Raw genomic sequence first — 27,739 nt, 5'->3', positions numbered from 1 at the left:
ACATTGATCCTCACCGTGGTCCTCACACATCGCACAGCCTTTCTTCAGATTAGTACCTGTAGGAAGGCCTCTAGGATACAATAGTTAATTATTGATTGCGTAAATGGAGGTGGTTCAAGAGGCAATGGTGAAACATGGCGCTTGACATTTCAAGGATAAGCTCACAAGGCCAGAGTGATGGAGTGGAAGATAAAGAGGTGGCCATTGATGCACATGCTGACCGGCTATTCCTCTTACTGCAGTGCGATGTCCAGCAGTAATCACCACCCTAACCTGCTCTGGAAGTTTCCATTGGACTGCAGTGATGCAGAGTAGAGTCCAAAAACAAAGGAAATTCTGGTTCTACTTTTAAAGCATCTATCAGCATAAAGTAAAAAAAAAAATCATGGTGTGTGTTTTTTTTTTTTTTTTTTCCTTGTTGGCAAACATGGTTCTTTGAATTGTCCCGAGGGTTCTTTTGTTCTTTTACTTTGTGCTGCGCTCCTCCACCCTGGACTGGGGACTCTGGCTCTCTCTCTCTCCATGACCTGGCTGGCCCGAGTGTGTCCTTGGCCCCACACACACACACACGCGCGCACACACACGCACGCACACACACACACACGTTCCTTCTCATTCTCCTTCTTCACCTCTACAGACACACACACACACACGTTCCTTCTCATTCTGCTTCACCTCTACAGACACACACACACACACACACTCGTGTGCACACGCACCCACATGCTTCTTCTTCTCCTTCTCCTTCTTTACCTCTACACACACACACACACACACACACACACACCATCTTCCTCTTTGTCTTACACCTCCAGGCAGGTATATCATCCATTTTATTGCAGGATATTGGATGCTCAGAGAGGGTGTATCATGTGGATAGTGATCTCTTGCTGACTCTTGGAACTTTTCGCACCATAGGCGCAGAAACTCATTCCTCTAGTCTCTCCAACAGGTTTTGCCCAGTGTTCAATGTTACAGCAGGGCCTGTTGCAGCAGTGCTGTTGAGTGCTCAGTGTCAGTAGAGCGTCCCCTACAGGAATGAATGAATAAATGAATGGATTGATTGACAGATTGATTGACTAATTGAATGATTGGTTGGTTTATTTGATTGTTTTTGGGGCCACATAGGCTCCCCTACTGTGGTAAAACTTTGGGCAGCCTGGTCTTGTCAGCCTGGAACAGGAATGGTGGCCGATTTATATTTCCCCTCCCCTCACCAGAAGACGACAACTTCTTAACCTTCTTCTCATTTTTTCATCTTGGTGTGAGGTAAATATATTTGCGGATTAAATTTGTTAGCGGTTTACGCCAATGTGCCTCAGCCTAAAATAAACATGAGGCACGGTGCCATCATTCTCTTGACATTGCCAGTCGCCTCACGCTGCCAAATCACCGTGAAGGTTACAGTGCATATTAATGCCAGTCCTCCATCTAGAAACTTCTTTTTGCTGATGGCGCCAGGCCTTGTGAGCTGAAATATCCTGCCATCTGTCTCACTGGCCTTGACTGGCCTGATGAGATGAGATGACATGAGAGCCACACCACTAAGGAAGCCTTCTATCCAGCTAGTCACTGCAAGGACCTTGTCGAGTGACAGAACCCCTCTCACCTGAGGTACTGCCCTGGATCATCTCCAACTGAAGGGTCGGCCACTCTCTCATCTGCTGTGGCCTTACTGTGGGAGTTGATTAATCAATAGTTGATGTCACCAGCAAGGACGCCTTGATTTTTATTGACTCCACGGCTTTGCTGTCGGCTCTGTTGTGCCATCATTACACCCGCGGGGTCAGGCTCCCGGTTCCTCTGAAAAGGGAGACCATAAAAGAACCCTGTAAATGATTACCACTCGTTCTTGCTAAACTCGGCTAAGAAGTAGTTACAGGGACCTTTTGCTGTTTTAATACCCTGTTTTCTTGCACCAATGTTGTGGGCTCATGTGTTTTAGCCTCATCAAAGGTGTTAAGGCTGACAAAAGCATCTTGTGAAGGCATTGGTTGCCTTGGTTAGATAATTAGTAATTGATTTAAGGATTCTAAAAATCCAAAGTTTCGTCATTCACGATTTGCTGAACATTAACTTTTGGACTCAAGAATGATGTGTTTGCTTTTATTATGTGTGCCTATCTGGTGCCTCGTGGGACATGGGGGGTGTAGGCTAGCAAGTTCTGTGGTCCACACAAGTATTTATTTCTTCATATAGAAGTACATATCACAAGTACACATCACAATAAGCCCTGTCCCATCTCTGGAATTTGTGTTGACTGTGTAATTGTTGACTCAGTCTTCCCTTGAGCTATTTTCTATATTGCTTTGTTTGCTGCTGTCGGTCCCCACGGTCTGAGTGGAATGGATTGAGCTGTCAATATGGCTCCAGCTGATGGGAAAATCCATCACTCGGAAGCAGGGGGATTTGAGGACACATTTGGTTGCCTCTTCATCTGGATCAGTGCTCCCTGTCACCCCCTTGCTTTCAATAGGGGCTCAGGGCTCCATCGGTGGGGTGATTTATGGTCCTTATCTATCTGGGACTCTTTGGCCAACACTTTGCCTATATCAGGCTGCGGTACATGGACCCTTCCCAGGTCGTGGTTGCCTCATAGGGCTTGGCCTTTGGTTGAGTGTTAAAGATGGCATACATTTGCATTTGTTTCTGTACCTATTTCAGACAGACCGCACTCCAGAGTAATGCTTATATAATCACCTTTTACACTTAATGAACTTTGAAGCATGTTAACCATAACAAGCTGCTTTGTTGGAGTCATGCGTAATAATTATTACTTTAGACAGTCGGTCTAGGTTTATAAGTTTATACGTTTCTTGCCTTTTTTGAAGCAGGCAACTTTGCCTCTGTTGTATGACATAACACTGTGTGGATAAGATAAAGTCACTTGTGGTCTTGTGGAAATGCTGTAATAAAATGCTGAAATGCTTTTTCCATCGTGGAGGTTGCATCTAGAAATGAATTGAAAAGTCAAGCAGAATCTTTCAACCTTTGTTAGTCTTCTATCATACCAAGCCATGGGAAGCACAAGTAATGTTGTTGTTATTTGTGCCTATTCACCACGCCACAGCAAAGGTCAAGTGGCAGCCGCACAACAAAGCGGCCAAGCAGAACATGGCTAACTCAAACTGCCGCTGTTAGCGGGAGGAAATGGAATCCCATTCACATCAAGTCTGTGAATGCTCTCCATCCCTGCCAGCCTCTTCATCCAACAAGCCCTCTGAAAAGGACAGTGGGGGAAAAACTCAATCCATTTTCCCTAGCTCAAAGACAGTGAAAGAGTCCTACTTCATTCTGTCTCCTAGAAATCACTGTGATAATCAGTTACATAGTATTAAAAGGGTAAGGGGTTGTGGCTGAAAACACTAATTCCCAGAGGGCCAGGCTATTACCTTCTCCATAGGCTGTCTCTCTCCTGGGACGCTTGGCTAACAACAAGGGAGATGGATGACTTCTAGTATCACTTATACTTGTAGGAGGGTGTAAAAGGTTCTTGATGACTGATCCCTAACCATCAGCGATTCATGAATAGTTCCTGGTTCCTTTCAAAGACCCTTCTCTAGTTCTCCACAAGACCACCCCTGTGTTGGAACTGGTTGTGTCTACACTTGTGGCTGTGTAGTTTTGTTTATGCTGTGACTCTGGCCTGGCCTGTGAGACTGCTGTATTTCTGAATCAGAAACTCACCAATGTAGCACCTATACTTGGGTTGGGCATTTTGTTAGAGGCGTACCGGAAATCACCATCACCATATTCGCCAATTATTGAAGATTTTTCTCATGCTTAGTAACAAATGAGCCCTAAATGGCCTATTTTTAAAGAGAAGCAGACATTGTATTTTGGTACCTATAGTTGAAAAGTGTTTTCTATTTACTTTTATATATTTTATCATCATCATCATTATTTATTCAGGGAGAATTGACTGAGCACAGGGCTCTTTTGCAGCAATGCCCTGATTTGAGGGTACATAATACAGATTAACAATAGATAAACAAACCATAACAAAACAAAACAGACAAAATAAATAAACAAAACACATTATACAACTCAGAAATTAAGTATAAAAAAAAATAACATAAAGTAACATTTTTTTTTTATTAAATCAGAGAATCATTTAAAACAACAGCACTGAGGCACATCTTTAGCATCTAAAATGCTCTTAAATTGGTTGACAGATATACCTGGTTAGTTTCAAGTCCTCTTGAACAGTGTTCCATTTATGGGAAGCAAAGAACTTAAGCTATTTTACCTATATTAGTTTTGGTAAGGGGGATTTCAAGGGAGATGAGGCTCTGTGACCGTGTGTTATGACAGATGGATTTTAATTTAAAAAGTGACATAAGATAATAAGGCAGTTTTCCCACTAAGGCTTTATAAACAAATAAAATACAATGTTTTGCCCTCCTGTCTGCTAGAGGGGACCAACCAACATTCTTGTATAAATTACAATGGTGGGTCCTGAAAGCGTCTCCTGTGACAAAGCGAATAGCACTGTGGTATACAGAGTCCAGGAGGAAAATGTGCTATATTGGTATATGTATCATTATCTGAAAATGAAATGACCTAGTATATCAGAGTTTGGTCATATCGCACAGCCCAGCTAACTGCAAGGATTGCTGGAGCTGTGACATCCCTACAGACTTGACTGAAATCGGTGAGACTATTTAATGCTTCCCTCTTGCATAATCTGGAGTCTGTCATAATCTGGAGGGGTGAACGTCAGAGGCGTGTGGTGTAATTTAATACCACCCTGTGAATCCAGAGAACCAAACACATGGTCTCTCTTCAGATGGCCCACCTACACAGTACCAGGCATAGCCGCAATCTGGCAACAATTTGGGGCTCCATGGTCTTCAATTTCATTGGCTGTCGGCAGTGTCAATCAGTGGCATGCATCTTCTGATGGCCATACAAAACACTGGACTGGATTGTTGTTTAGCCCTCCCTCCCTCCCTTCTTCTAGGTCAGTGGGTGGTTGTTTTGCCTGTCAGTCACAGGTCCTTTTTCCTGTTGAAATGAGATGAAGGAAAGGCACAGTATGTTTCCAAACCACTGTGCATACGGGAGCGATCTGCAGAGCCCCTGACATCAGGTCACACTGTCTGAGGTTAAATGCTAATCTAGGGACTGACCGTGTCACCATGACTGCAGTCTGGGGCATTTTAATCTGTTTTCCATCCGATTTGGCTTTACCTGAAACTTGCATGGTAGGACTATGATTAAAATATTAACATGCGTCATGGCAGATGTCGTATAAGGTTAAAGAACAGATCATTACAGCGATATCTTAGTGTGATGTTACTGTTACTGTTATCGGTGATCGTCATGATCACTCTCATATTGTTTGAGACTGCGACACAGATTGATATGCCTTCTCTTTTGACCATTAACTATCATGGCAATGTGACATTGTTTTCTCATTGATCATGAACTTTGCTTTATAATTGAGCAGTATTGAACATAGGATCACCAATGACGGGTTATGGCATCTTTCATGGCATGCTTGTATCGTGGCTTGGTCAGTCCTTTTAACCTTGTTACTTCAGGGTTGAGATTAAAGTATTACCTGTTCAGGTCTTTACAGTTTGGATATCCAGATGCTCTTGCTGAAAGACTTCTATCCTTCTCTCACTAATTTCTCAGCGGACGTCACCAATGCACGTGGTCAATTTTGTGGTCCTTTTTCCTTCCGCAGATGCCTACTGACTAGACAATGGTCGGAGGTGGCACCACTACCAACATGGCATATGTTTGGTAATTGATGGTTTTGTCAGGGAAGATAGCCAAGCTACTCATAGTGACTCAAAATCAGGGATAAAGAAGACCAGTGTTGAAGCACACAGTACCATGTCTGCTCTGGTTCAAATCTTTGCATTTTTGCTGTTACTTTAGCAAGCATCATAGAAATGCCATCACAATTGACCCATGAATGAACACACACACACACACACACACACACACACACACACACACACGCACACACACTCATGCAAGCACAATGCCTTGGTGTGTCAGCTCTGTCCCTACTCTGGTACCTGATCCCAGCAGCATGGACAAACCCGCTCCAGGGTGGGCTGCTGTGTGTGGACACACTGGAAATAATTAGTGCCTTGTCATCATATGGCACGGGTTCTGCTGAGCAACAGAGTGTGCTACGGGACCACGGACAATAGGAGACAGACATCCCATAATGCTTTACACAAACAGCCCAGAGGTGTGAGATCGAGGGAAAACAGGAAATGGGTGCAGGTGACCCAAGGACTGCCTGATGGGAAATGCATTGAGTGTTGCACTGAAATCCCCTCTCTCTCTCTCTCTCTCTCTCTCTCTCGCTCGCTCTCTCTCTCTCTCTCTCTCTCTCTCTCTCTCTCTCTCTCTCTCTGTGTCTGTATAGCGGTCTCATTCAGTGCCCCATCGTGTCTGAGCATAAACAACAGCATGTTCTGCTGGTACCCTGAATAGGGCTGAGCGAAGCCCAGCAGGTCCAGCATGGGTTTGTGCTCTTCAGAACACAGACACATGGATGAATAGGCTCAGCAGGCTCAGCCCTAGAGCATTATGGAGAGAGAGGGAGGGAGAGGGGGGGGGGGAGAGAGAGAGAGAGGGAGGGAGAGAGAGAGTGAGAGTGGTGGAAGAGGAGAGGGTTGGCCTGTGGAGAATGCAGGGTTTTTTATTATACACTTGGGTTTCATTACAGAGCGCTGCTTTGTTCTGTGTAACCTGAGGGCCAGTGTGTTTTGATGGTGGGTCTGGTGGAATAAACTGAGACAGACACTGCGTGTGTCTGTGCGTGTGTCTGTGCGTGTGTCTGTGCGTGCGTCTATGCGTGTGTCTGCGTTTCATGCTGATATGATAAGCTGAACACAGGAAAAGAAAAGCAGCAGAATGCTTCTCAAATCAGAACCTGCAAGCCTTCGACTATCCATATATTGCAAGCCTTCGACTATCCATATATATTACAAGCCTGTCCCCTGGATGCTTGTGGCTCCTCTGGAACTAAACCAGCATAATTAAGTGTCCCCTTGTACAGCCTTTTAAGCACACTGCTGTAAGCATTGCAGCTGGAAATAGACAGTCAAATGGACATTATTAGTGGTTCCCTTAACATTTGTGCCAAATATATGTAATCTAGTTGAAGTCATCAAGTCATTTGGAGAACCGTGAAATGGATAAGGGATGTGTCTGTACGGCAGGATGAGATGAGATTGATATCAAGGATTCTTCCTCATAATGTGGGCTTCCATTGTGTCGGAAGGCCTGGGGGTATTTAAAGAGTGTCTGTAATCAGCAGATAGTTAAATGCGAGAGGGAAATACACCCTGTCAGTTTGGTTCACATCAAGTTTAGCTATGCCAGATGCCTTGGAGGCCTTACACTTGTTTTGTTTACGGCTTCTTGCCTTTAGCTAGCAGGTATTAGTTGTAGGTGCAACAGGGTTGTTATATCAGAGAATTGTGTGTAATGTAGTCTATGGTGGGAGTGACTACACCTACATAGTGCACTCAGAAATGGTGACTTCTCTTTCCGGCCCAGTTTTGGTCAAGGTGGTTTGCCAGCGACAAAAATGACACTGAACTTGTGGTTGCGTTCAAGCCACAATATCAAGGCTTCAAAGTGGTTCCACTTTCTTGCCTCTGAAACAGAGGAAACCATTTGTAAAGAAAGGAGGAGAAAAAAAAACAGCATTTTGCAGGAGGTACCTGCAGTCTTATCTACTAAATGTCCTTCACGAAGACATCCATCTAAACTTAAGGCTTGTGTGTTTTTCTTTTCTTTCCTCTCAGGGGGTCTGAAGGGGGCGACCATCGTGGACGCCTTGGACACGCTTTACATCATGGAGATGTACGACGAGTTTGAACTTGCTACCGAGTGGGTGGTGAAAAATCTGGACTTTAACATGGTAAGAACCGCTTGTTTCATTACTAGTTGATACTAGTCTAAAGGTTATCCATGTTCTCTTTTTATGGAATATTGGAAGAGAATGGGTTGGAATATGTTAATTCTCACCTCTGTGACCTGACATAGCCCTACGTGTCCATAGTCTTCATAATCAGTATGACTACCCAGACAGTTTTGTTTCTGTCTGTCTATCTGTCTGTCTGTGTTTTTTTTTTCCTGTGAGTCTCCTTACCACTGCAATCAGTGTAAGATATCTAAAAGTACTATGTTTGAGTCAATCCCCAGAGCCTTGTCATTATGTCTTTTATTCTCTGCATTTGTGCTTTTTACGCTGTGGGTTTTAGCTTCACAAAAGGCTCTCGCTTGAAGTGCCCCCTCAAATCTCTAGAGTACTGGAATCAGTGGAAGTTAAGTCTATCATTTTGAATCATAACCACTTTAATAACAGACCAAAATATCCAACCCTGTAACTTGGTGTTGAGACGTTATTGAGACATTGTTGAGGCATTGTGTGCTGAAGCTCCCTATGGAGGTGATGTGCGGCTGGTCTGCTGCTGAAGTGGAGCTGAGAGAGGTAACCTTACCTTCAGCCAGTGGTTTGGAGCACTTAGCAGCGCCCACACTACAGCTAGTGCCGCCAGGGCTGACTCATCAGTCTGGAGCTGCTGCTTGTGTGTGTGTGTGTGTGTGTGTGTGTGTGTGTGTGTGTGTGTGTGTGTGTGTGTGTGTGTGTGTGTGTGTGTGTGTGTGTGTGTGTGTGTGGGGGGGGGGGGGGGGGGGGGTGTGGGAAAGAGACATCTCCAGTTCACACACCCTCTCCCCATATGTACTGAAATGTACACAAATAAAATACCAATAAGTGGAGTAGTCAACTCCATAGCTTCCCTCTTTTTCAGACACACATACACACACGCACGCACACGCACAGATATACAAGTGCTCTGCTGTAAGTTTAGTATATTAAATTGCCTCCATCAAAACCCCCCTGAAGTCTTCCCTCCAGAGATGAGTATTGTGTGGAGATGTTCCACCTGGCCCCTCCAGAGGGTTTTCAGCAGGCGTACTATACACACTATAACTACAGCAGCAGCATTAGCAGCAGCTCCTCCATGTTCCCCTCAGTGGCCTGCAGGATGCTGCCTTCATCTCCTTTAATGAGCCTCTCTGCCCTCAGCCTACGCCTCCTCTCATCAGCTCCACTCACTAAAGACATGCAAAATTATTTATTTGTTTATTTTTAAATATATTTTATTTTGTATTTTTTTTAAAGTGCTTTGGCGGTTGAGTATATCCCACTAAAGGTGCAGTCTAGGCTGTTTCCTCCCTCTGTCTCTGCCTCTCTCCACCCCTCTTCTCCTCTCTCTCTCTTCTCCTCTCTCTCTCCCTCTCTTCTCCTCTCCCTCTCTTCTCCTCATCCTTTCTCTCTCTCTCTCTCTCTCCCCCCCCTCTCTACCCCCCTTTCTTCATTGTTATTGCTTGTTTTCTTTCCTTGCCGTAGGCCTCTCCTTTGGACCAGCTCACAGCCATACTGAAATGCAGTGTAGCCAAAGCAGTTTGTGCATTGCATGCAACTGTGGAACTTTTCAGTCTCATTTACTTCTTCATTTCTTCACTGAGAACAGAGGAAAAGGTCATGAGAAGTGAGGCGGAAAGGTGAAGCGGACAGGAAACAAAAGAAGGGAGGACATTAGTTCACAGACGAAAGTGGGGAAGAAGGAGAATAAAAAAACGTGCACAAAGAAGTGTTAAACCACTCTACCGGATGGGGAATTGTGTCCGTTTTCCACTCTCAAGGGTGCTTAACTTGAAATCGGATGGAAAGTGGATTGCCATGGCGATCCCACTGCTAGACTTGCTTCCACCCCCCCCCCCCCTTTGCATATGTCCTGTGGTGCTACAGCAAGGCTAGCAGTGGGATGGAGACACTCCTCCACCACTTCTCTTCACTTCTTTGATGTCCCGTCCCGCCCCCCCACTCCTTCAGACCCCCTACTCTCTCTACTCTCTCCGCCGGTTGAGAAACCAGCCTCATTATTCATTCATCCTCCATGGCAGGCTACGTCCACCTAAAAGTGCTACGTGTCTCTTGTTTTTTCATTTAAATTATTTTATTCTTTTTTTTTCTCTCCCCCCCCCCCCCCCCCACTTGTCCGATTTTAATGATCAGAAAAAAAAGGCTTCTACCAACACTGTTAACAAACTTTTAATTGAAAGGCTTTTGCCTCGCTGCCCTCCAGCGAATCCAACAATGAAAGCCGTCGCAGGAGCCCCTGTGTATCGGCCATTAATATTCATATCCGTCTCCGCAACACGGAGCAATCCCACTTCCCAGATAAGGGCCGTCCCGCCTCTCCCTCTGCCCCGAGGTGGTGTCCGTGCGGGACTGTGGGCAAGTCATTAGAATGACCCTCGCTGTTGGTGGCACTTTTAGCCAGGCGGGGTGTGACAACAGGGGTTGCCAGGCGTGGTGATGATGATGATGATGATGATGATAACCTGGCAACCCGCTCTAAGCCTGTGGAGGAGAAAGACAGAGCTTTGACACAGCAGTGTTTCCATCTCTGCGTCTGTAATAAAAAATCAGCCCGGCTGAATTATCAACTGCATTTCTGTTGATGCCTAAGCATAATGAATGGTTTTTAGTGTAGGACAAGAAGCCATAGTAGTGTTTTTTTTCTCTTTCCTTACAACTCGGTCTCAGTATATAGTGGTTTTTTGATAAAAACCCACAACACGTCTCCCATCATATAATTAAGTCTCTATCGCTCACTGGCTGGCAGACCACCTCTGCAGCTTGGCTCTAGAACTCTCTGACATGACTCTTGGTCCTGTCACACCGGCTCAACCAATTTGGCGTTACTCCCCCGGCTCTTGTTTTCACAGCAGGCGAGAGATGGATGAGCGCACAATGAGGCAAAACAAAAGTGGAATTCTTTATTTATGTTGGCCTGCCATATCAGCGTAATATGCTGCTGCTGCTGCTGTTGCTTGGTGTGTGTGTGTGTGTGTGTGTGTGTGTGTGTGTGTGTGTGTGTGTGTGTGTGTGTGTGTGTGTGTGTGTGTGTGTGTGTGTGTGTGTGTAAGGTAAGGTGACTGCTAAGGCCTCCTGCCGCTGTACCAAAAGCTACTGTGGTGTGTATTATTGTGTGTATTATTTAATCTGGGCGTCCTGCCAGCCTCAAGGCAATAATGGGTTGCAAACAGAGGAGGAGAAGAAAGTGACAGACAGAGATAGTGAGAGTAGGGAGTAGATGGGGAGATGGAGAGGAGCAGAGCCTTAGCAGTCTTAGCAGCCGAGGTAGACCGCCATATAATCTTTTTACAAATAGTCTTTCACACAGACACCAGAGAAGGTCGACATAGCAAAGGGATGTCCTTATGTGATCCACACACTCACTCACTCTCTCTCTCTCTCTCTCTCTCTCTCTCTCTCTCTCTCTCTCTCTCTCTCTCTCTCCCACACTCTCACTCTCTCTCCCTCTCCCACACTCTCACTCTCTCGCACACATACACACACACAGACAAACACACAGTGATGCAGTCATACCTACTGTTCTAGTGTCCGATATCATATTTGTATTTCAGAAAGTGTTTCAGAAGCTGCCTGTATCACAGCAAAAGACTTCCAACAATGGGACTACTATTTAACCAGTTCCAATGTGTAATCATCAAGGCCCACTAGTTTGAGCCCAGCCCTGCATCATTCTAATCACCCCTACACGTACCCCTAAGCACAGAAAAAACCCTCAACACTGACAGGCCACATTTAGCCTTTGCACGTTTAGCAAAAGGTATAATACAAAAAAGGCTCAAAAGCACAGTACATGTGTCCAGATCCATTTCATAAATGTGCTCCCCTAGTGCCGAGTCCTTTACTGAGGCGCTGTTAGCTCCTCGCTCTACTAGCTTAGCTCCAGCAGGGCCCCTCTAAACGGAACACTGCTTCCTGTTCCTCTCTGGTATACAGTGCCGTGCTGCTGTTACCAGAATGTTCCTCTGCGGGCACCGAAATGACACACGACATGTCAAACACAGCAGGGAGCAGGCGTAACCCAGCCTCAGTCGCCGACTTGGCGGCATTAGTGCCACGGTTTCTCAGCGGTAGCCTCCAACGGTGGGTGGGGTCGTGTGTGTGTGTGTGTGTGTGTGTGTGTGTGTGTGTGTGGGTGGCGTGGTGCTTGTTTTGTAGGTGGGCGAGATGGGATGGTGGAGTAGGTTGTGGTTGGTGATGAGGCGGTAATGGGCCTGTAATCTCTGCCTCCCCAGGTCCTCGTGTCCTCACACGATGAGCGCTGATTAGCTCGCCGCCGCTCCGCTCGCCCCAGCTGTGAGCCTCTTAAATCATCCCAGGCTGGGCAGCTCAGGAGCACAGACCGCCACACCACGCTGATCTCATCCTCCTCCTCCTCCTCCTCCTCTCCTCTTCCTCAGGATCTGCTTTCTGTCTGAGCAGATCCTCTCGTCTCCTCTCTTCTATTCTCACTTTCTCTTTTATTCTATTTTCTCCTCCTCTTTTATTTTATTCACCTCTTCTTTTCTATTCTCTCCACCTCCTCTCCACTTCTATTCTTCATCTCCTATTCTCTCCTCTTCTCTTCTATTCTGCATCTCCTCTTCTCTTCTATTCTTCATCTCCTCTTCTCTTCTCTCCTCCTCTTCTCTTCTATTCTTCATCTCCTCTTCTCTTCTATTCTCTCCTCCTCTTCTCTTCTATTCTTCATCTCCTATTCTCTTCTATTCTCTCCTCCTCTTCTATTCTTCATCTCCTATTCTCTTCTATTCTCTCCTCCTCTTCTATTCTTCATCTCCTATTCTCTCCTCCTCTTCTATTCTTCATCTCCTATTCTCTTCTATTCTCTCCTCCTCTTCTATTCTTCATCTCCTATTCTCTTCTATTCTTCACCTCTTCTTCTCTTCTCTTGTATTCTCACCTCTTCTGTTCTCACGTCCTCTTCTCTCCTCCTTTCACCTCCTTTTTTCTGTTCTCATGTCCTCCTTTTTCTAAAATTTTCTCTCTCTCTTTCTCCCTCTCTCTCTCTCTCTCTCTCTCTCTCTCCCTCCCTGTCCACATTCCACCTCTTCACAGATGTGGTGGCTCAGGCTTTGGCATGAGCTGCAACAGCTGGATGGAGAGCTGTGTCAGTGTCTGGGAAAGCTGAGTAATGCATGTCTGTGTGCGGGCACTTACAGATACCCTACAATCCTGTGTGTGTGTATGTGTGTGGGAGGGGTGGTTACTGGCTGTGCATACATGTCTCTCCAGGACGTGTGTGTGTGTGTGTGTGTGTGTGTGTGTGTGTGTGTGTGTGTGTGTGTGTGTGTGTGGTGATGGCGGCTCAGTTACCCAGTTTAAATATTGATGTAAGTGACACTGGGCGTGACCGCTGCTCTTGTCTTATGTTACCAGAGCGTTTGTTTTACATAGGCCTTACCATTGCTTCCATTTATCACCAACAGCCCAAACCAGCCCAGCCCAAATGTCAGAAAGGCAACTGTGTAAGTTACAGAGTGTCCCCTTTAGTCTTGAGCCACACTTTATATCCTTTTCACTGGACACTTCTGGGGTGACTCAGCACCTCTCTGACTTAGTGAGTGCCTGAGTGAGCCTGTATAGTATTCTCCACAGCACCCTCCAGTTCCCCAGAGGAGTGGCCAGAGGAGGGGGACTGCTGCCCTCTGCCTGAGGGGAACGCCAGGCCTGCTTACACAGAGAACCAGTCAGGCATAGAGAACACGCCGTCTTTTTACTGCAACGTACAGGTTGGCTAACAGGCAAACGGCATTTTAAAAAGCAGCAGCCATTAACAAATGTGTACAGTAATTGTAAAAATGATGCCTCCTTAGGAGAAGAGAGAAAACAACAAGGAAATCAGTAATTAGCCAGACTCAGATGGTCAGGTAATTGGTAATTTTTGAGTTGGCTTTTCGGTTAAGTATTGTTGTGCAGTTACAGGCAGGAACAAGTCAGTAATTGCAATCACTGAAGCAGCAGTTTGCCTTCTTGCTCATCACACCTGCTGTGATGTTGAGAACAGAATTATTATCAAACTCCCCAGCCCAGACTCTCTTTCCATTGAACTTTCTCTTCATAGCAGGAGAGAGAGGGAAAGAAATAGGTATACAGAGAGATAGATAGAAAAAGAGAGACCCATTTACAGGAGCTGTAAGCGGAGTTCCTTTCAGTCATGAGGAAGAGGGAATAAAAATAAAATAAAAGTTTCCCCTTTTTGGCTCACACAATTGATTGGAATGTACAGTAATGCGTTCCTTTTTAGGGATAATTGCAACTGTAATGGTCCCAACCCTGATGTCTCCATCCGGTGTCAGGAAGGACCTTAATTATTAAGCACTTTAGAATTCGTTTTAATTAATTCACACGTTTGGCTCAGTGGAGGAAACACATCTCAGGCCTTCAATGGGGATCTACGCGTAACCTGTCTCGTGGGGGTTTCCATTGTCGAGTTTCTCTCGACATATCAAAATCCCCATGCATAAAAGAAATCCTTTCTTTGTCCCTTCGCCATATGGTACTGTTAGAAATCGCTGAGATGGAAATGGAATGTACTGAAACTTCAAGCCTCAATATTACTTTCTCATGGACATGAAGCTATCTACATTCTTTTTCTTAAAGGTTTTGAGGTGCAGAGAGAGGGGGCTTTTGGGGAAGACCTAACATCTTGAGTGACTCATGCCAGAATCGGCTTTCAAATGGTTTTTCAGTTTTCCCATCAGGAGTTGGTTGCATGTGAACTTCACATCAGCCTTTCTGGAGAAAGGAAGTCCACACACGAAGAGTTGTTGGAGAGAGAGAGAGAGAGGGAGTCAGAGAGATTAAGAGAGAGAGAGGAAGTCAGTCAGATGCAGAAAGAAAGAGGTGGAGGTAATCTCCAATGAGATGGAGTGCTAGAGACAGAGTGAGTGAGTGAGAGAGAGAGAGGGAGAGAGTGAGGACCTAACATCTTGAGTGACTCATGCCAGAATCAGCTTTAAAATGGTTCTTCAGTGTTCCCATCAGGAGTTGGTTGCATGTGAACTTCACATCAGCCTTTCTAGAGAAAGGAAGTCCACACACGAAGAGTAGTTGGAGTGCGAGAGGGAGCGAGAGACTGAGACTGGGGAAGTCAGAGAGACTCAGACACAGAAATATAGTAAATAAGAGAGATTGAGTGAGCGTCAGATGCAGAAAGAGAGAGGTGGGGGGGGGTAATCTCCAATGAGATGGAGAGACAAAGAAGGAGAGAGAGAGATACAGAGAGAGAGAGAAGTAATCTCTAATGAAAAGGTTGGAATTTAGTTTTGCATATGGAGCTGGAGGACTTTGCATGCCAACAGAAGGATCTGCGCCTCAGTGCACTGGCTGCAGCTGGGCCTCCAGTCTGAGGTCGTGTGTCTCCAAAGCACTCAAGGAACCGGCTGAATTATGAACTGTTCTCTGACACTTCAGATTCAGCACATTAGTGTGTCTTTGAGGGCAGAACAGTATTAAAAGAGGAACTAATACGCTTTTCCGGTTTTTCCCCTTTCCTTTAGTGTATAGCTTTTAGTGCATAAAAGGCACGCACCATTTTGGGGGGGGAACTCTCCAACTCAGCTGCCTGAAACTCCTCATTGGAATTCCAGCCCTTTTCTTTTGTTACAAGATGACACAATCTCGTATAACAATCCTTATTGCTTGCCTAGTTGACCAATCAGAGCACACTTGGCTCATCGGGAGGGAGGCTTACAGACACAGGAGCTCTAACAGAGCGTTGCAGACAGGGGCTGAATGGAGATGTACAGTATGAGAAAAATGATGTTTTTTTTTGGAACGTTGAAGCATGTAAATGTATTCTAGTAGAATGAACATAATAGATCCTCTTTGAGATCTGACGGGATGTTCCTGATGTTCATCTTTTTCATGGAAATTGTATTGGTATTCCCCTGGCTTCATATGGTGCAGTGACTTGCAGTAGCCTCTTGATCTCTTTTTCAAGTCCTTTTTTGAATTGGTGAGAGGGAGAGAAAGAGAGAGAGGCACAAATTCACGCATTCAATTCCTATTACCAAAACATAACCATAGCATACAAGACAATATAAAGCTACTTCACACAGCACAGATGAAATGGATCACTTCTACTCCAGCACAGCATTTTCTGTGTGCCTACAATCAGATAGACCATGTTGCTCTATCTGATCTCTCTATCTACATTTACATTTACATTTAGTCATTTAGCAGACGCTTTTGTCCAAAGCGACGTACAAGGGAGAGAATATTCAAGCTACGAGCAATAGAACCTGGTGTAACAATAAATAAATACTACTTTACATTAGAAATATAACAAAATGAAATAAAAAGAAAGAAAGAGTGCAGAAGTGTAACTGCTGTAATTGCAAGTTACGCACTAGTCGAAGTGCCAGTTAGGACGGGAAGTGCTCTTTGAAGAGTTGGGTCTTCAAAAGCTTCTTAAAGGTAGAGAGGGACGCCCCTGCTCTGGTAGTGCTGGGTAGTTCATTCCACCAACGTGGAACTACAAATGAGAATAGTCTGGACTGCCGTACTTGCATCTGATCTCTCTCTCTCTTGTGCTCTCTCTTTTACGCTTTCTTTCTCTCTCTCTCTCTCTCTCTCTCGACTTGCTACCACAGGCCTCCGTGTGTGGGTTTCCTCATTCTAGCAGAAAGCCTCTGTGAATCTCAACTCAACTCAAGCATGTGGGTTCAGATCCACTACCTACTCGTGAGGAAACTGCAGAGATGCCTTTAAATCTCTCCTCTCTCCGATGTGCATCAGTGGAGCCCATGGCCTGCTCACCCAGTGCTGGCGCGGTGTTCACACACTGACACACTCTCTCAGTGGACGAGGTTTGGTAAATAAAACGAGCACATAAACTGTGTGGACAACAGGACAAGAAGAAGGGTTCCATAAATTGTCTGGACAGCAAAGAGTGGAAGCTCTCAAATGAGGCGTGTCGTGCAGAGTGTCCAGCATTGGCTTAGGGGTGTGTGTGTGTGTGTGTGTGTGTGTGTGTGTGTGTGTGTGTGTGTGTGTGTGTGTGTGTGTGTGTGTGTGTGTGTGTGTGTGTGTGTGTGTGTGTGTGTGTGTGTGTGTGTGTGTGTGTGTGTGTGTGTGTTACAAGCCTCTCTACTCCCTAGGTCCCTCAGCTCCTGAGAGCTGCTCTGTGCAAAGTTTACCCTCTGTTTACCTGTACGACCTGACTGTTGCCATAGCAAACTCCCACCGACCCCTGCTCGCCACACTGAATGACTCACGGCCTGTGTTCAGACTCACATCAAAGTCAACATAACCATGTCGAACATGAGGGTCTGCTCACCGAGTGTGCTAATGTGAGGTTTCACAGAGGACCGTTTGCTTGCCAAGTGCATTTAGAGTCAAATCGACAGATCTTTCCGGATCAAATCCTGTACATGAGAAAGCTGTTCTGTCCAGGGTTGCCGCAGAGTAGGGATGTTTCTTTTTCAACATTAATGGAGACTAAAGAGAAACTTAATTGGCCTCCAGTTCCAGATGAAGTCCAGATGTTCTCGATGGTTATGAGAACAGCAAACCGCGTTTTTTATAGCTGGGATTAACTAATGGGTCTTTGTCCCTACGTACGGACGCTGCTAGCATGTCTACATAAATAATTCATTTTTTTTTTTTTATTTCTTGATCGCTTTGGCATCACCATAGTAACTGCTAATGACATGCAGGAACTGGGCCTTATTGAGTCTTCAAAGCACTTGAGATGTTCAGCTCAGCCTGAAGGGTGTCACGGTTAGAAAATGAGAGTTTGAGCACACACCCACTTGGTCTTGAGCGTGTGTGTCTGTCTGTGGGTGTGTGTGGGGGAGGGGGGGGGGGGGGCGGCGTGTGTACTGATTGTGTGTGTGTGTGTGTGTGTGTGTGTGTGTGTATTTGTGTGTGTGTTGACGGAGGTAATGTGTGTTTATCTCTGTTCCAGTGTGCGGTGGTGGTTCTGCTCTGGTTGAGCTGTCTGGTGCTGTGGGAGGTTGCCCTCGTCACCTCACATCTGCTCATGCTCTGTCGGTGTCGGCTCCTCTAATTGTGCTGTTGATGTTTGCAAACAGACCATCAGACACCACACACAACTAATGATCTCTCTCTCTCTCTCTCTCTCTCGCTCTCTCTCCTTTTCTTTCTTTCTTTCTTTCTTTCTTTCTTTTATGTCTTTTCAGAATACAGAGATCTCGGTGTTTGAAGTGAACATTCGGTTTGTGGGAGGGCTGCTGTCGGCCTACTATCTCTCCGGCAAAGAGGTATGTGAACACATTCCCCCCTCTCTATTCTCTCTCATGCGCAACACACAGGCTCTCATAGGCAACAGCAGGTACACAAAACACCCCACAGAAGAACTCACTGAGTATGCTTTTGTGTGTGTGTGTGTGTGTGTGTGTCTGAATGGGTGTATGATGCGCCCTGATGTTAATAAGAATCGGTGGCCAGTATTTTGTGTGTGTGTGTGTGTGTGTGTGTGTGTGTGTGTGTGTGTGTGTGTGTGTGTGATAATAACCACGCGGCTGTGAGCTGGCAGCCCTCTGAGCTAGAGGCTGGTTGGCTGGTCAAGCCGCTCCACCGGAGGTCCGGCATCTCGCCCACCCGCTCAGCCAAAACAAACAAGCCTCTCAGAGGCACTTCACTCCTCCCTCTCTCTCCCTCTCTTGGTTCTCTCTCTCCTTCTATCCCTCCCTCCCTCCATCTCTCCTTACCTCCTTCACTCTCTCTCCCTGTCCCTTTCTCCTCTCTCTCTCTCTCTCTCTCTCTGTTTCTATCCAATTCCCACCCTTTCTCTGTCTCTCTCTCTCTCCTTACCTACTTTTTCTTCCTCCTTCGTTCTCTCTCCCTTCTCCCTTCCTTCTCTGCCCCTCCGTCTCGTTCCCTCTCTTCTGGCGAGCTCCACACCCCGGTCTGTGCACACAGCTCCCCTCTTACTCCCTCCAAGTGCTCTCTGAAGAGCTCCCAGCCTGCTCCCCTTTCATCTCCTTGGCTTGAAATGGCACCAGACCAAGCTGCCCGTGTAGGTTGGCACACAAAGAGACTACTTGTGTGTGTGTGTGTGTGTGTGTGTGTGTGTGTGTGTCATCGTGCCCTTGTGGACCGGCTGTAGCAGGTTATGAAAGAGACGTTTACCCTGTGCTGACTCAGAGGGGATTCTGGGTAATGCCACCGTCCGGGTGGCCGTCTCACTCTTCCCGTTACCTTTCCTGTTTTTGGCTTATTTGGAAAGCCACACACACACACACACACACACACATACAGGCTTTGACCTTGTTCGGCCTGCCTTGCCTGTTTTTCGTACTTTACGACAGCATTCTGCTGCCTATCTAAATTAGAACTCAAATCAGCTTACATGAGACAAAAGCAGGAAATGTCTGTTTGAGGATTTGAAGGAGAGTGGAGTTGTTTAAGAGACAGGAAGGAGGGAATTAAAAGAGAGGATGAGGGAGTACTGTCTCCAGGTCATGATGGTCGTGGTGAGGGGGGGGGGAGTTGGAGTGGCGCCTCACAGGAAGATGTGAAGCTGCTGAATCGACTGGAGGTCCTCCTGGGACTCCAGTGTGACAGGATGACCTGTGTCTAACCAGAGGGACGTGACAGGAGGAAAGATGCAGTTGTTTGTCAGAGCAAGACCGGCCAAGTGTTGGGGGAAAACAGAATTAGAAGACTTGGAAAAATACATACATAAATACATTATTTGGGAAAGTGAAAAATGTGTAAGTAGGAAAAGTAGGCTTAATATTTTTTTAGATTAATGACCCTTTTCATCAAAGTAAATATTTGTTATACAACTTCATAAGCTGCATACATTTAATCTCCTGTATCGTAAATACATCAAATCTCTAGGTCACATTTATTTTTGTTTCAACTTTATATTTGGTCATCTTGTGATGGCATGGAACAGAAATGAAATAAAATAAAAAAATGTAAGAACGTGTATAAGTATGTATGCATGAAGAGGCATTCTCCCCATAGTAATCTTCAAGTGATCCAAGGGTTCCCCTTTAACAAACTAATGTTAACAACTGGACCTGGAGAGAATTTGCCATTCATCACTCCTCCTCTTTGTCCTCATCTTCCTCAGCTACCTCCTCCAGAGCTCACGTTCGCACACGCTGAAGGCTCAGATTTATTACCCAAATAAACCGAGGATCATGGCACAGGAAAGCTGGGGAGCCAAGATTGAAAATTATGCGTGTCTTTTCACCGCGTTAAACCCGCAAGTGGGTCTCTAATGGAAACGCATTTCTGTTCTGTCTTCATCATGAGCCACCCAGCACTACTCGTGGTGATGGGAGGATTGAGCGTCATCTCCGGAGACGCCGCAGAACGCTGGCTTTAACGTCTCCGGTTGTCATATTTAACCCCCCCCCTTCATCCAATTAAAGGCTGTTGAAATGTAAAATGGGGTTCTGCTTGCGCTACTAGCAAATGTGGCTTTTGTCAACTCAAACACACACCCCCCCACCGTACCCTCCTCTGTGTCAACGAATCTCTAGTCCAAATTAAAGTGTGTAAATGCACATTTTATAATGTTAGACTTACTGCCACATTTGAATTATGGGAAAGGGAGAAGAATATTTTTTAACAGAAATGGATCTTTTTGGTTTGTTTGGTTTGTTTGTCAACCGGAGTCTATGCCAGTGCATGACACCCTGTCACAAAATGGTGGTGGAGTGAAATTACATTGTTTGCTAATGTGTTAGCGTTGTCATTTGACTCTGTGATGCGTCGTCTCTAGTTGTTCCACATGTGGCATGACGGTGTACCCTCTTCAACAGCACAGTTTAAAAGGGCAGAGAATAGCTAAGTAAGGCCCAATTCCCACTTACGTTGATTTGTTGTTAATTAACCTGATTGGTGTCAAGAGGGAATGGGAGCCAATATGTTTGATACAGCACAGTCGGAGTGTCAATCTAAACCCTGGTTACCTAGTAACAATAGCAGCAGTCTTCTGCCACGGCTCAAGCCAGAGCCACAAGATTCCTGTCTTTTAAAAGAGCAGGGGGGGAGGGGGGGGGGGGAACGAACGACTTCTCCCCCTTCATTCACTACGTTGATATCAGAGTAAGCCCTTGCCTTTGACCGTCTCTTGTCTGGGCAGAGGTTCGTGCTCATTATTCCGTGACATGATGTTTGTTATGGGAATGAAGACACACACAGAACTTTTGCTGCGACTGGCGGCTTGGAGGGAATGGCAGTTCATTCATTATCGGCTATGTGTTGTTCTTAAGCTGACATTGTTACGGACTTCATACGTGAAGGAGGCTTAACTAATGAAAGGCATAAATAAACAGAGAAAACGGTCAGTGTGCACAAGGGAGTATGTAGACAGACTCGGTGGTAGCTAGGCTAATTAATGTATGGCATATCGGTGGCATTGAGGGGTCGGGGTTTTGTGTTTTGCTGTGCTGTGAGCTTGCATCATACGCTGTGGGATTTCAATTAGTCCACATCGGTGTATTTATGCGTGTGTGTGTGTGTGTACAAAAGTGTGCGTGTGCATGTTGAATGTAATCTGTGTGCAATGGCATTACCAAACCCAGGTGGCATCATATGGGCACCCCAGCACAAATGCACTCATTGTTATGTTGGCAGGTTGCCATCGTATGCTATTGCAGTTGCTATTGGAAAAGGGAGGAAAAGTATTTGTACAGCTTTTGTCACCATTCCTCTTCTACATGCAGCACACACCACACTGCTCACACAGGTGCGGCTGGAAAAGCTGTCATTGTGCAGAGGCTGTAGAGCACACCATTAGTATGGGCTATGCATGGAGACATGCTGGACTTGCTTTGTGTGCAGCTACTACTATGAAACGGCTCCAACTCCTCTGACCTTGATAGGATGTGTGTAAGTTGTAAGCCGAGCAAGTTATTCCCCATTGATTGTTTCATTATTGCTCTCAGGATTGTTTAATGTCTACGCGGAGCCATTAAACCATTTAAACCATCACTTTGAGCCCATGACTATATCATCTTTTATCTTTTATTGGTGAGCTGATTTTGAGGAAATAAACTTCAGGCTATGCTTTGATTCAGACATGGTTGCTATGCTGGCTAGCTAAGGAAGCTTTTTAAGTAACTTAAACAGTTTAAATGGCAGAGTTCTATTTGCATGAAATGGTAGCTAAGTAGCTGATGTTACGTTCTTCTCAATTTAACTTATACAATTATAATGGGAAAATGTGGAAATGCTGAGGCTGCCGGTGTAGCTTACTGCTTGGCCCCCAAATACATAAATTAAACTTAGCAGCTAATTAGTTCATATTAACACACCCTGGCAACTGTTAAGACATTTTGCTGAAACTAGAATTTGATAGCTAGCATAGCTAGGTGAACTGGCATGACAACTTGACTAATGACTGGGCCATGAATGAATGCTCTACCTTAGTCATTATACTGGAACTGCAAGTTCTGCCCTGTATTATAAAGAGACAATCACATTGTTGGAAACGGCACAACTCACGTTTCGCCTGCCCTGCACGTTGTGTTTATTTCCACTGTTGCCATAGTAATGGCCGTGCCGCAAAATTGGGTGCCTTCGCAGTGAGCAAGTCAACACGAAGAATAACTTTTTTTTTAACCTTATTTGAGCGGTTGGGGAAACAATGTTCACACCGTTTTATGTCAGATTTAAGCACTGGTTCACATGATGTCCTTTTAATGTGTGCTTGACCATCCTGTGTGGAGTTATGGGTCTCTCCCAGTTCATTTAGGTAGCAGGTTGATCTTGTTTTCCCTGAAATAGCTGCCCAGAGGTGTTGCCAAGATGGCTTCAAGTGGGAATACAGGACACACAGGATTTTGCTGTCATGGAAGACTTAATGGGAATGGCAATTTTGTATCTATTCTGCGTTGATTTAATCTGACGTGGTTACGGATTTCATATGGGAAAGGGACTGTAGAGAGTGAGTGAGTGATGTGTGGACTGTGCTGGGTGGTTTGATTCAGGAAGTTGTTTTCAAGGAAATGTTTTATTTTTTATTTTTTTTCATCTCTCGAACTTCCTCATCTATCCCCTCCTCCTCTCTCCTCGCCTGACCTGTTGGTTCCACCTTTCTTGCGTGCCTCAGTGGTAAGGACCTGCTCTCCCAGTCTACACAAGGACTCGCCCACACCGGCCCCAGCTCCCTTTCATCACACCGCACACGAAGAGAAGGAGTGCAAAGCAGAGTTGGGTGGGGTTTGGGAAAGGGCACTGATGTGAAGAGTGCAACAGAGGGGAAGAAAACAGAAAAAGAAGACGGGGAATAGAAAGAGAGGGAGAAAGCTATGATGTTATGTCAGGGAGGGAGTGGGGGAGGAATGAAGTGCATGGGAGAGGAGAGGGGGGAGAAAGTGGCAGGTCCTCTTTTATTTCCTCCGGGGTATCTTGCTTGCTGGGCAGTGATTCAGTGGCTTTGGCGGTCACTCAGAAAAGGACAGTCCTCCTTTGATGAAACTTTTATCAGAGAAAGAGGTACAGAGGAACAGCAAGATCATTGTAGGCATATATATATGCTGTCTGCACCGCGCATCTCTCTATCTCTCTTGCTCTCCCTCCCTCTCCTGTCCGTCTCTCTTACCTTATTTGTACAGATAACACCTCTTGTCTAATTCTGGTGTGGTATTTGAAAGAGGAGGAATTAACAGTGCTGCTACTTCACTCAAGTGTGTGTGTGTGTGTGTGTGTGTGTGTGTGGGTGGGTGTCTGCTCTCACTCACCCACAAAAATGATGCACACGCATGCAAACATACATCCTTTCTTCCTGTCTGTAGTGTGGCCAAGGCCCATATGAAGATAAGGAAGGAAAGGGAGACTAGAGAGAGAAAATGGAGAGTTTCTGCTGCAGTCTTATTTATGGTGCCAGCCTGTTCCCACTGGTGTCTAGAGAAGAAGGGAGTGATGTAGGAAGTTGTTCTCCACAGCACAAGTCCCTGTCTGAGCCAAGGCCAACGGCTCTGAGGCGCCTCTGATTTAGACACACTGGCCGTCACCCCTCCACCCCCACACTCCAAACACACTGTCTCCCACTCTCTCCCCTCTCCTGGTGTAAGTAAAGCCTCCTGCTTCACCACTGCTGATTTATACTCTTCTGTTAGTTACGGACTGCCAGTGTCTCTGCCCAGAGTTCGGTCGGGGAGGAAGGGAGGGAGTGTGGATGGGGTGGTGGGGGGGGTGGGGGGACGGGGTGGGTTGAAGGTGTTGACACACTGGACCATCACTGCAGGAGCTCTTAACTCGTGGATGGCTGGGCATATAGATCCGCCCCAGGGCCATTTAAAAAAAAAAAAAAAAAGGCTACCCCTAGCCTTCCTCGAGAACATTGACTCCTCTGGCCAGCTCAGGAGAGGCGTGCTCAGTCTTTAGAAGGCAGTGCAGGATGTCAAAAACTCCCTCTGGTTCAATGGGCGGGGGGAGTTTCTTCCTTATGGTGTGTGAGGTATGCTGGTATGTTGTGAGGCGCATTGTGTTACTTCCTTGTATGAAATGCGCCGTACAAATAAGATTTGATTTGATTTGATTTGATTTGATTTGGTGGGAGTGTTTTTGTGTGTGTGGGATTATCACAGTGTGCGTCAGTAAAGCTGATGATTTTTATTGTATTTTTTGCTGCCGGTGTTACTGCTTTAATTTCATCACCTTGCCCCCTCAGTCACCCGTGAAATGTGCTTTTGAGGCTCATTTAGTTCAGTGCGCACTCTAAGCTATTGGAATGGGGTGGCTGGTCCTGAATCAGATTCCGTACTCTTTAATTTGATTTGGACTTTTATGAACATGAAAGGTAGACTGATCTGTGATCAGGTGTTTCATTTACATTTACATTTAGCACACACACACACACACACACACACACTCGCATTTACATTTAGTCATTTAACACACACACACACACACACCACTCGCATTTACATTTAGTAATTTTAGCAGACGCTTTTATCCAAAGCGACTTACGTATGTGCGACTTACAATGTATACACATTTTACATTTACACTGATGGCACACTGCACATCAGGAGCAATTAGGGGTTCAGTGTCTTGCTCAAGGACACTTCGACAGGGAATCGAACTAGCAACCTTCAGACTACTAAACGACTTCTCTACCTCCTGCGCTACTGTCGCCCTTTTCATCTGTTTCATCTTGACAAACCTTATAGGCATACATATTCAGCCATGTGGAAGATGCTTAGGTACTTCAACAGAAATACGCCCCTCTCCACTCATACTTCAGGAATGCACAAGCATGACTTAATACAGAGTAATGAGGATTAAGATGAACTTTCCACTAATGCTCCTAACACCCAAGGCAAATGCTGACACAAGGAAAATGCTGCTGGCAGTTCTGCTGTTGATTAGCTAGTTATGCAAGCAGCCATCTAAGGTTCATTACCAATTATCTAAGGTTCTTGTTAATCAAATAAAGTTTGTTATTTACACAGCTGGCAATCCGATAAATAATCGTAACGTTATTGTTATGACGAGGTGTCCTGATGCATCATTACAGAATTGTACGTTATCTTAACATTATCTTGTCAGCAGTCCGCATTCCCTATAACGTTACTTCTCCCACTTCTGCTCGTTAAGTGTAAACTAAGAATCAGAGAAAGATGAAAGTTTCGTCTGTCGTTGCCAGATTATACACTAGATAAACGGTCAAATGGTCAAACGGACACACTTTGCGAGAGAGACCATGAGAGCGAGAGAGAGCGTGGGACGGACGGAGGGAGGGAGGGATGGAGGGACGGATATTTTGTTTATGCTCATTGTTAAGGTTACCATTCACAAACGTTTATGTGGAAAGGTGAGCTTTTGCCCACTTCATAGGCCAGTTGTCCCTATAGAGAGAGCATGCCAAGGAAGGGCAAGAGGGATAGGGCATTAATGCGTTTAGCATTCAGTAAAATCAAATTCTTGATCACCTTGATGCCCTTACATGTGGCCTTAGTGCCCTCCAAAAACATGCCCCACCAAAGGCCAAATGGCCTTGCCTCTATATTGATGAAATTCATCCAGGTCTGCTTGTATCGGATTCTGTACCAGGCTGTGCGCGTGTGGGCAGGAGTGGAATGTGGTGTAAAAGCTGAATTATTCAGTGATATGGGGATAGTAGTTTTAACACACATACACACACACGCACACACACACACACACATCAGAGTTGTGGCTCAATGGCAGTGTGCCTGCATCTTCTCAGGCAGTATCTGATACATGAGGGAGATGCTGAAGAGGAGTTTATACTCTTTGTCATCTCTGCTGGCTCATAGCTACACATCAAGTAGGGAGCCTACGTTGGAGACAGAAAGATGAGGAACCAGGGCTATCTTATGCCTCCTATACGACTCCCACTCTCACTCCACTATCTTTTTTTTTCCCCTTTTGCAGGCTGCATACGAATGAGTGAGCAAATTCATTTTAAAGCCACCACATGTTCTAAAGGTGCTATTTAAACGCCTTCCCATTTGTGACATATACCATCATTTGTGAAGTATAACCTGCCAATGTTTCTCAATAGTTTCCATCATCTTGAATTTCATAATTGTGAATATATATATTTTTAGCCATTTTTCTTTTCGTGTGTGTGTGTGTGTGTGTGTGTGTGTGTGTGGGTGGGGTACCTAGCTGCTGTCTCCTCTCTTTTGCTTTGTGATTGAGCTTGGAGGCCCAAACCAGACTCGGCCCAAAGCAGCATCCCAAGGCTCCACTTCCAGGCGAACCTCTTCATGCTCTCCTCCCTGCCTCAGACCTCCATACGGTAGTCTACTATCAGCGGGAAACGCAACCGTTTTTATTCACTCATCCTTGCTCTTCTGGGCCCAGTGTTTTTCCTTTTTTTTAAGAAGGTGTTGTAAAACAATAAGCTCTGTCAGTAAGAGTAATTGCCATCGTCACGGAGCGTAATTGCTCCACCTGTCACGCCTCACTTTTCTCCGTGCTTAATTACACCTGGACCCAGAGGGGGAGATATGATGCTAATGCCCACGTAGCTCCTAGCCTAAAAACAATAAGGAGACGTGCACCCAGCGCTCCTTGCCGCTGTGTAATCCTGGCCTCTTATCTCCGATGTGGCCGTGTTGAAGCTGACACTTTTTTTCTCTTTGGGCTGATGAAAACGAAACCAAGACCGGTCAAGAATGTGTGGATGGCTGATTGTGATCACCGTGCTGAAGCTTAGAGGTGGATTAGCGTAGTTTATCAAAGTGGAGCAGCTTCGCTCAGTTGGTTCTCCGGCCCCCTTTAATCTCTCTGGTGGTCCGAAGGGAAAGCTTCTTGTCAGTGGCGTTTACCTCCAGGATCAGTTTAAATCAAGATGTGAATCATTTGTAATGATTTGTAATGATGTGATTGTAAATATTTTGATTTGGCTGAAAGAGGGTGGTGTGTGTGTGTTTGCCGTAAGAATAGAATAGAAGAATAACAACAAGCCATATTTATGTCTCTGCAGTGTCTAGTGTATGGTGTCAGTTTGTGTTTATCTTGTGTGTGTGTGTGTGTGTGTGTGTGTGTGTGTGTGTGTGTGTGTGTGTGTGTGTGTGTGTGTGTGTGTGTGTGCGTGTGCACGAGCGCTTCGGACTGGATGGGTTAAACAAACCGTGTTTGGGCTTAAGTTACGCAAGCCATAGACCCAAGGTCAGGAAGTGAAAAGGACCGGAATAAAGTCATTTTGTCGTTTCTCTCTCTCTCTCTCTCTATTTTTCCCCTCTCCATCCTTCTGTCCTTGTCCCTCCCTCTCTATCTCTGTCTCACTCTATCCACTCTTGGCCTTAGGGTGTGTGTTGGTGCTCCCAGGACGAGTGGAACACAGGTTATTTATAGTGCCAGGTCCAGAGTGCACACACACTCACCGCTGATGGAGCACAACCT

General features: G+C 45.6%; 1 protein-coding gene across 1 annotated transcript in view; it reads left to right on the top strand.

The window, feature by feature from the left end:
• The window catches only part of LOC105901285 (mannosyl-oligosaccharide 1,2-alpha-mannosidase IA-like), a 119,668-nt gene that overhangs the window by 35,118 nt on the left and 56,811 nt on the right, over positions 1–27,739 (top strand). The window contains exons 3-4 of the mRNA XM_031581468.1: positions 7,785–7,900; positions 18,076–18,156. Of these exons, the coding sequence (XP_031437328.1) occupies positions 7,785–7,900; positions 18,076–18,156 (197 nt within the window). The remainder of the gene's footprint in view (positions 1–7,784; positions 7,901–18,075; positions 18,157–27,739) is intronic.

This window comes from Clupea harengus, chromosome 15 (genome assembly GCF_900700415.2).
Source record: "Clupea harengus chromosome 15, Ch_v2.0.2, whole genome shotgun sequence".
NCBI classification, from domain to species: domain Eukaryota; kingdom Metazoa; phylum Chordata; class Actinopteri; order Clupeiformes; family Clupeidae; genus Clupea; species Clupea harengus.
The sequence above is the reverse complement of the archived record's forward strand: the minus strand, read 5'-3'. Positions and strand labels throughout refer to the sequence as shown.